The sequence below is a fragment of the Medicago sativa genome, chromosome 2 (genome assembly GCF_051527215.1).
Source record: "Medicago sativa cultivar Bolivia chromosome 2, Bolivia_mono, whole genome shotgun sequence".
NCBI lineage: Eukaryota > Viridiplantae > Streptophyta > Magnoliopsida > Fabales > Fabaceae > Medicago > Medicago sativa.
Genome location: NC_140750.1, coordinates 76,079,544 through 76,088,836, shown reverse-complemented (window position 1 = coordinate 76,088,836; position 9,293 = coordinate 76,079,544). Strand labels below are relative to the sequence as shown.

Here is a 9,293-nt window from a genome sequence, read left to right as displayed (position 1 = left end):
AGATGTTTTTTATTTGATTAATAAATCTAATCATATTAAATACGATGAGATTTGTTAATCTAATAATAAAAATAAATTTGTGTATGATGCATAGCTAATATTTTTAACGAACATTAAACAATGTTGAATTTATAATTTCATCATTCTTAAAAATAAAATTATTCTACTTTAACAATAATAATATAAACTCCATAAGATTATAGAGGAGGGACAGAATTTCAAAAAGTAACAAAAAGACAGACAAGAAAATATTGAAGGCGGAATAGGAGGGCCCCCAACCACACAACACAAGCGTTGAATGTTGTTGAGGACGTACACAGCTTATTTTGCTCCTCATTTTACGTTAGTAAATTATTTATTTATGATTTATGAGTGGATGTATCATAATAAATGATTGTGTGGTGCGGTTATAGTATAGTATAGTGTATGTAGCTAGCTTCTTGAAAACTACTCATCATATTCATATATACGAACTCTACTACTGGGTTTGGTGTGCAAGCATCTCCATACACAAAGCTACAGTACAGGTAACCCTAGCTAACTCCTTTCTTTCTCTCTTTCTAAGATCACTCACATATTTCAGCTGTCTACTACACCCTACACCTATAGAAACTTCAGAAACAAACAACTTCACGTTTTGTTTTTTTAATTTTCTTGACCCTTGCTAGGGTTTTTGATTCTTTTATTTCTAAACATGTAGTACTAGTATTGCTTTCAAGGTCCCTTCACTTACCTACCTAGCTTCAACTTCAAGCCCTCTACTTACTTTTAATTTTGTCCTAAACGGATGGAATTAGGGCCTTAAACTAATTTTTTTTTTTTGGTACAAAGGGCCTAATATGCAATAATGCATTATTCTCTTTTCTAATTTTTGTTATTTATATTAACTTCTCTCACATGTTTCTCTTTAGATCTTTATGTCATTTTCTGTAGTACAATTTTAAAATATTACTTTTCCATTAATGATTATATTATTAAATATGTATATTCTTAAATCATTTTTTTTAGAGGATATATTCTTAAATCATAGTATATAGTGGGGGTGTTTTTTTAATTTTATTTTAATCTTTCCCATTAATTAATAAACTTAAATAAACATGCATATATAAGGTGGTGGTGGACATGTTCTTTGCAGGATAGCAAGTCTTTGATGTTGTAGACTTGTTGGGTTGGAACTTGGAATGATTAGCATAAAGCCTGCAAATTCAGTGTGATAAATTAAGATTCTGAACAGTTCCCATCATTTTCAAGAATATCTATATTAACAATCTAGTCTATAACAGTACTTAGTTGTCATTACACATTACATTTACAACCTAAGTTTAAGATGCAGGATCTTGTTCAAGTTAGAAACATAAGAAATGCAAATTATAAGCTTGATGAACCAGTTTATTCATCAACAGAAATGCTCAACTTCTTAACTACTGCTACTTCAAATCCTTTGGAGTATCAAGAATTAGGTGCAGCTTCAGAACCAAGTAGGTTAATGATGCAACATTATCATCAGCAACATCATGGTTCATTACCTCATTCAGAACTGAGTGATTTTGGAAATTGGAGAAACAGTGTTCCTGCTCCACATCAACTCACTGATCAATATTGGTTATTAAACAATGCAAACAATTCTCTTTCTTATGTATATGGTGCTGAAAAGCAATTAGGTTTGATGCATCAGAATCAGAATAATTCTTTGCAGGATGTTGTCAAGTCTATCACTTCCAATAGGTCAGAGTCAGAAATGGCATCACTTATGCATCATAATAGTCAAGGAATTTGTGTTGGAAATGCTTCTGAGCTTCAACTTCAACCAAAACCACAAAGCTTATCATTATCACTTTCATCTAATAATATTACACAAAACAAGGCTTATGTTTCTCATTTTGAAGGGGGTACTTCTTCAACAGATGAATTTCAAAGAATGAAGCATATGAAGCCTTCCATCATTTCTAGAGATTGTGGAAAATCATCACACCAAGACTTGGTGGTTGGAATAATACCTAATTCAAAGAGTCCTGCTAGTACTAGTTATGGAAATCTGGGTCCACTTGGCCCTTTTACTGGTTATGCTACTATTCTTAAGAGTTCAAGATTCTTAAAGGTTGCACAAAATTTGTTAGATGGGTTTTGCTCTCCAAAATTGGTGACAACATGTGATGTTTCTGAAACTGAGGTTGCTTCTAAAGGGAGTAATTATTCATGTTCTTCATCATCAATGTTTCCTAGTGCTGATTGGGGGAACAGAAGTAGCTTAGGTGTTTCTTTGCGGCCAGATTATCAGCAGAATAAAGCAAAGCTTATGTTCATGCAAGAAGAGGTTCATTTTCTTACTACTTTCTATATAAAAACTTGTTTGATGATTTGCTTCTATGACTATTTATTTTGCAATAATTAATGTCTGTCTCAGAAACTTTACAGTAACTTGTAAGAAAAAGGCCAAATGACTTTATGCTGTTGTGTGGACTGCAAAAGGTAGCAAGTTTTAATTTCTGAAAAGGTTAAATTGCAATGATAAATAAATTGGTTATGTGTCATTCTCCAGAGACTAGAGAGCATGAGGAAACAAAATTATATCCTTGCATATACTTGAGACAATTGTGTAAACATCTATCTTGAAATGTGTAGAATTTTATCTTGATGTATAAAGAACCCCTTGAAGCCTATAAATGGGGGAAAGGTTGTCATTTGAAAGGTCCATCTAGGTGACATACATTTTCATTATTTTTCTTCATATCACAATTGAAGTGTAAGATAGTGTCACATGCATCTAATCATATCTCTACAAATAATTATATGGTATGATATGTTCAGATACCTACATAAAATTTGTATACACTGTTGGTGCATATATTTATTGAAATATGAAATCCCCTCGTCGAGTAATTCATGGTGAAGTCTGTTTTCGTCAACAGTTTAAGGAGAACAACAATATAAAAAAATTGTACCATGGACCTCCAGGCTTTGACTATTAAAGCTCAATTTGATAACACCACAGCAATTGGGTCTATACTGAAAATCCAAGATGGAATTAGAGCCCAAAATGATCTAACAGATCATAAGAATATATCATGTTATCAGCATCACTTTAATAGGCATGCTACTACTCTTATTTGTTTTGAAACTTGGTGCGATGAATTTTTCATGTAAAGTAAAGTAATTTTATTGGTTTGAACCTAATTTTATTTGATTCTTGAGATTATGATAGTTATCATTTTTTTTGGTTAATTGTCTTCAAAGATTGGTTTTGACACTGTTTTGCCGGGATATGTGTAATAGGTTAACAAGCGATACAAGCAGTACCATCAACAGATGCAAATGGTTTTTTCATCCTTTGAATCAGTAGCAGGTCTTAATTCAGCTACTCCTTACATCAGTCTGGCTTTGAAGACTGTATCAAAACACTTCAAGTGCCTAAATAATGCTATTTCAAATCAGCTCAACCATATAAGTGAAGTCCTGCGAAATGATTTGTCAATACCGACCACAACCAATAGTTCTAAACTAGTTGACACTAATAATGTGGCAAGCCTAAGATGCATGGATCAAAGCCTACAAAAGAATAGACCTGAAAAGGTTCCATCAGGCTTTCATGATCCACAACAACAGCATGTTTGGAGGCCTCAGAGAGGCTTTCCGGAACGTGCAGTGGCGATTCTAAGAGCTTGGTTGTTTGAACATTTTCTTCATCCGTACGTTTGTCTCTCTGTCTCAATTAATTCTTAACTGCATGAAGCTTTTCTATGTGTTATTTGTTAAGGAAGAAATTGAGTTTAATTATTATATTTTTTGGTGTTGAATTTGTTTTCAGTTACCCTACAGACACCGATAAACATGTGTTGGCTAATCAAACTGGTCTTTCGCGAAACCAGGTAGGTTCCTACTCCTTTGAATTCACTTAAGTTGGCCTTTTGATTTGTTTGATTGGAATTGTATATCGAGACATTTGGTCACATCGGTAGCTCTTAAGTTGTCCATAACAATGGTCAAATACTTTTGAATTTTCGACCCTAAAAATTTCCACTGTTGGCCAGATCCATAAAAAAAAAATCATAAGGTGTTACCAATTTCATTCCTTTTAAATTTTTGTTTTAAGTTTATTCCTGCATACTAAGAAAATCAATAGATTTTGTTACTTTTGGCGATATTACTCGCCGTTTTCCTATAATACACTTAATTATTTATTATCTTGTACACCTATGTTTATCTGATGAATTAATGGTGTAAACTATATCCGATTAATGCAGGTATCAAATTGGTTTATTAATGCTCGAGTTCGCGTGTGGAAGCCTATGGTTGAAGAAGTACACATGCTTGACAAAAAAACAGCAGGTGCCAATGAGAATTGCAGTCCAAATGAGAGAACTTATGGCACTGAAGTGGGTTCATGCAGCCAGCCTAGAATGGATAAGGCATTGAATAAGTTTGTTATGCATTCAATACCTGAAAATCAAATTCAATGTATGGAACTTGGTTCATCTATAGAAACAAATGCAGAAGTAAATGAGTTAAATGAGGCAGGACAATGGAGTAGAGAGAAGAGGTATAAATTGGAATGTGGAATGAGTTCAAGAATGGATGGAACACTTATGGATTTTTTGCCATATAGACATAGTGGACATGATGTTGTGAGATCACTTGGATTGGATCTGTTTCATTGACATTGGAACTTAGGCATGGTGTTGAAGGTGTGCAACTTTGACATCTTGACTTTGTAGGATGATTATTGGCATGTACCTTGTAATGTGGTCTTGACTCTTGGGCATTGAAATGAAGGTAGCTAAAATTTGCTTCCAATGTTTTAGTTAGATTTTTGTGTAGTGCAAATCATTACACATTGTTTGGTTTTACTATTTGAGATGTTGTTAGACACTAAATATGAATATATCTTGTCAGACTTTGAACATTGGTCTCTTAGAAGAAGTCTGGCTCCTTCTTGTAGGTCCAAACTCCTTTGATAAATTAATAACGCTTTATTTATTTACTAATAAAATTATTACACGTTTAGTTATTTTTTCCACATTCCTCTACCAAAATTATTATACATTGTTTAGGTTAAATCTATTGTCCATAAATAAGATAGTGTTTATTTTCTATCATTATATCAATAAACCACATTATATCTCACTTGATCCAACTCTAGAACTTATTGATTTAATAGTGAAAACATACATGTTCATGGTAGTATGGCACTACACCAACCTCATTAGCTTGTGCTGAACAAAAGTAACTTGTGTATATATCTTCTTCTCGTTACCAATTCATGCATTGCCAGGATGTGTACCGTAATCCTTGCGAGGTATGTAATGATGATCATTATCGTCATTGACACCAAAATGGCTAGATCCACCGGGTTTGCCGAAGTCCTTCTGCGAGGGAGGGGTCGGGATCTGATGGTGATTCTTCGAGTCAATAAGTTCATGATCTCTTTCCATGCCTTGCTCTTGTTTCTGGTTTTCAGACATTTGGTACACTAATTTTTTTTTATTGATTGCCATACAAGAGCTAGCTAGCACCAACAGTGCAAGTGCAATTGCAAGAAGCTTCATTTGGACAACAATATTGATACAACCTTCTCCCTTCTTGCCTCTAGTTAATTTTGTAGCTGGATTTGCTTTGCAATGAAATTAGAAAAATGTTAAATATAGAGACATCAACTGAGTAGTCATACAGTTTATGACTGCTTCATGTTGTTTTCTAGTTGGTGACAATTATATTCCTATATACTCCTTTAAAAAAAAAAACAATATTCCTATATACTCTCAGCGTATATAAAAATAATAATTGTTTAGACACTTATTATTAAGATAATTAGTTATTCACCTATTAATCTGACTTAATAAAACTTCAATTCGTTACCAAAATTACCCCTCATAAAATTTAATTGCATAAAAAAAGAAAGTACTTATTCATGAAGGGCAGTATACTATCATGATTCATGAAATAGATGAAATGAAACAATTTTTACTTAATAGTTTTTGTTTGTAGATAGACAAATTGACAACAATTATTAGAAACTCATACATATAGAAGTGGAGGAGTTGAGGTTCGAACACCAATCACAAGTTTAACAATTTCAAATTTGATCTAGGAATATTTTGTTAAGTGGAGAATATATATGGAAAAAAATGTTCATTCTAAAAGGGAAAAATATCTCTCTCGTAAAAAAAATAAAAAAAAAATTAGAGATCGACCCGGATAAAAATAGTGGAGAATTAAATACAAATCATGATATTTTAGGGATAAAATAAAGTCCATAAAAATGGATCAAATAGAAATTCCCCTCGACAAATGGATCAAATAAAAGTGAGTTAAAATCTTATAGTATTCAAGGTTTCTAATTATTTTCAAAAGGTTAAAGAAATGAGGTAAAAAAAACCTTAGAAGTGATTATTTAAAGAAGTGATGACTAATCCGGAACAGATAAGATGAAAGAGTTTTTTTTTTTTTTTTTGGTTACAAGATGAAAGAGTTAATATAGATAAAGTTTTCAAAAATCACTTATGAAAAGCAGCAGCGGCGAGTATTTTTTACAACGTCAAAAAAAAAGAAGTTGAAATCAACTTGTGCTCCTTAATTTTCTTAATTCCTTTTTCTTATTTATCTATTCCATAGATATAACTATAAATGAACAACTATAAGCTCATTTTAAAGAGAATGTCGTATAAGTATAAACCAAAACAAAATAATCTAAACTACTTAAAGTAATAAAGAGTGAATTGAAGGAGAGATCATGATACATATATATGAGCTTTAAATTATGTACAGCATATATGTGTCCAAAAAAATTACCACATGTGGTTGCTTTAAGGTACTTACCAGATAATAATAATAAGGATGCTATATGTGTGGTAGTATTGTGCCTTTTGTGTGGAGAAGAAAGAAGAGGCTCAATCAGCTTTTATAGGGCATTTGCTAGCTAGAAGGTTTGGCTATTACTCCCCTCCATATTAATTATGACAGACATTTATCTAAATAAAATGTATTTGGTCAAAAAAATTAAATTAAATGCATTACAGTAATTTTTATCATAAAAGTTATTTTTACAACTCAAAAATTGTCTTAGACTGTATATGTATACGTTAGTGAGTTTAATAATAAATTTTTCTCTTTGTTATAATTAAATTAACAATTAATTTATATGTGTTTTATACTATTGTCTTAAAAAAAATGAGGGATGTCTTAAAATTGTTAACCTATTTTGATAGTTCAAATATCAATCATCATGATTTATTGACCAAATTGTTGATTATATTTAGGACGGATGGGAGCAATGAGTAATAATTATGAAGTCAACTCCAACTAATATTATGGTGGGGTTGTGAGACAAGTTTAAGTGATATGTCCATTAAATTGTTAATGCTCCGTCTTAATTATTTACATGTGGACTATCCATAGGAGATTTTCATCTGATCCGGGTGTGTTTTGCAAAGTAATTTGTGATCTTTCATTTGCCATATCAAAATGATATATTAATCGATTAAGGTTATTATAGTAAAAAAAAAACAGTGATATTAAAAGTAACCTTCCTACACATACTCTCTACACTCAGCTCTCGTCCTCTATCTCAAATTTCATAAATAATATGCATCTCAAGTTCAATGTGTCGCTAGAGGATGCTTTCATATGGATTCATAACAAAAACTGCATATATACTGCTAAGAGTGGGTATGCTTGGATGTTGACTCATACGGAAACGGTTGTTTCTTCTACTTCCCCTCCTTCTTGGTCTTGGATTTGGAAGTTAAAATTGTCGGAAAAGATTAAGTTTCTTCTTTGGTTGGCTTGCCACAATACGGTACCTACTCTCTCTTTGCTAAACCATTGAAATATTTCTCATTATGCGGCGTGTAATAGGTGTGGCATTCATAATGAGACTTTTCTTCATTGTGTTCGAGATTGCACTCACTCAAAACCCTTGCAGCATCAGTCCGGCTTTACTCATCCTGACTTCTTCTCTAATGAAGACGTTATAGATTGGATCAAGAATGGGTTGATGGGTTCTTGCTCCTTCTCCTTTGCATCGACAATTTGGTGGACTTGGAGGAATAGAAACATGATGTGTTTAGGCTTCAACATTCAAGGTATGATTGATACTTTCAAAGCTTGTTACCCTTGCAACTCTAATAGTACTGAGGAAGATAATCTTGTCAAATGGAACAACAATAACCACTCTTGTGTCATCCTTAATGTTGACGGAAGTTGCTTGGGCTCTCCTACAAGGGCTGGTTATGGAGGAGTTTTAAGAAATTATGCAGGTTTTTACTTGTCAGGATTCTTTGGCTACATCCAAAATTCTTCTGATATTCTGTTTGCTGAACTCTATGCCATATAGCAGGACCTTTTGCTGGCCAAGAACATGAGTATTTCTAATTTAGTTTGCTACTCTGATTCTCTACATTGTATCAACATCATTAATGGTTCCCCCATAAGGTTTCATGTTTATATTGTTTTGATTCAAGATATAAAAGAGCTATTGGAGCAAGGAAATGTTACGATCAATCACACCCTCCGAGAAGGGAATCAATGTGCGGACTTTTTGGCCGAGCTTGGTGCCTGATCAAACTTTGAGTTTCTTTGTCATGAGTCTCCTCCGACGGATCTTTTGAATCTTCTTCGAAGTGATACAGCTGAAACTTTTTATTTGAGAGTGTAGCTCTCTTTTTTTCTGTTTCTTTTGGTTTCCTTTTTCTCTTTTGTTTTAGCTTTGTACACCAAAAAAAAAAAGTAACCAAATTTATTGATTGCCCTGATATTGATTGTGATATATTATACTAACCTAATCTCAATTTTCTTAATTGAGATATTCAAACATTTAAATTGTTCACAATCAAACTTGGAATTTAGCTTCAACAAAATTCATTCATATATCATTTATTGTAGTTCATAGTTAATACTTAGTATGGTTTGTTATAAATTGTTTTAGTTTGAGATAATTTAGTTTTGCGATTTGAATTGTGTATTGATTGTTGAATTGTCAAATAAGATTCATAAATGAATTTCTTATTCATAATTGAAGTCTTATTTCTCTATATTGTTTTAATCATATCATCATATTCAAGCTTATTTCAATAGTCATTATTATATTTTCAACCATACTGCTTTCGCAAACGATTTTGACATGAAAAAACTATTCACCCCCCTCTAGCTATCCTTGCATTCGACATATAGACTAACAAATTGTTTAAATTGACTTGTAATATAATAACCCTATAAAAATAAAAATATATTTTTCCCCTTTAATTTGAGATTTTTCATATTTTTTTACCATTTAATAAAAAACAATTAGGAAGAAAATC

At 32.2% G+C, this 9,293-nt stretch overlaps 1 protein-coding gene and 1 pseudogene across 1 annotated transcript; both read left to right on the top strand.

Annotated features, from left to right (window-relative positions):
• Positions 1-283: 283 nt before the first annotated feature.
• Positions 284-4,898, top strand: LOC146950825 (BEL1-like homeodomain protein 8). Its single transcript, XM_085746793.1, has 5 exons — positions 284-527; positions 1,136-2,314; positions 3,274-3,686; positions 3,806-3,866; positions 4,242-4,898. Exons 2-5 carry the CDS (start codon positions 1,328-1,330, stop codon positions 4,653-4,655), a joined length of 1,875 nt encoding a protein of 624 aa, XP_085602919.1. The 5' UTR covers positions 284-527; positions 1,136-1,327; the 3' UTR covers positions 4,656-4,898.
• Positions 4,899-7,549: 2,651 nt separating this feature from the next.
• On the top strand, positions 7,550-8,554 carry LOC146950824 (uncharacterized; annotated as a pseudogene).
• Positions 8,555-9,293: the final 739 nt, after the last annotated feature.

What these genes read in the sequence shown, in the direction of transcription:
- LOC146950825 (XM_085746793.1), top strand. Translation starts at nt 1,328, where the DNA reads ATGCAGGATCTTGTTCAAGTTAGAAACATAAGAAATGCAAATTATAAG. An exon ending in TTATGTTCATGCAAGAAGAG is followed by an intron (nt 2,315 to 3,273) that starts GTTCATTTTCTT and finishes TATGTGTAATAG; the next exon opens with GTTAACAAGCGATACAAGCA. An exon ending in CTGGTCTTTCGCGAAACCAG is followed by an intron (nt 3,867 to 4,241) that starts GTAGGTTCCTAC and finishes CGATTAATGCAG; the next exon opens with GTATCAAATTGGTTTATTAA.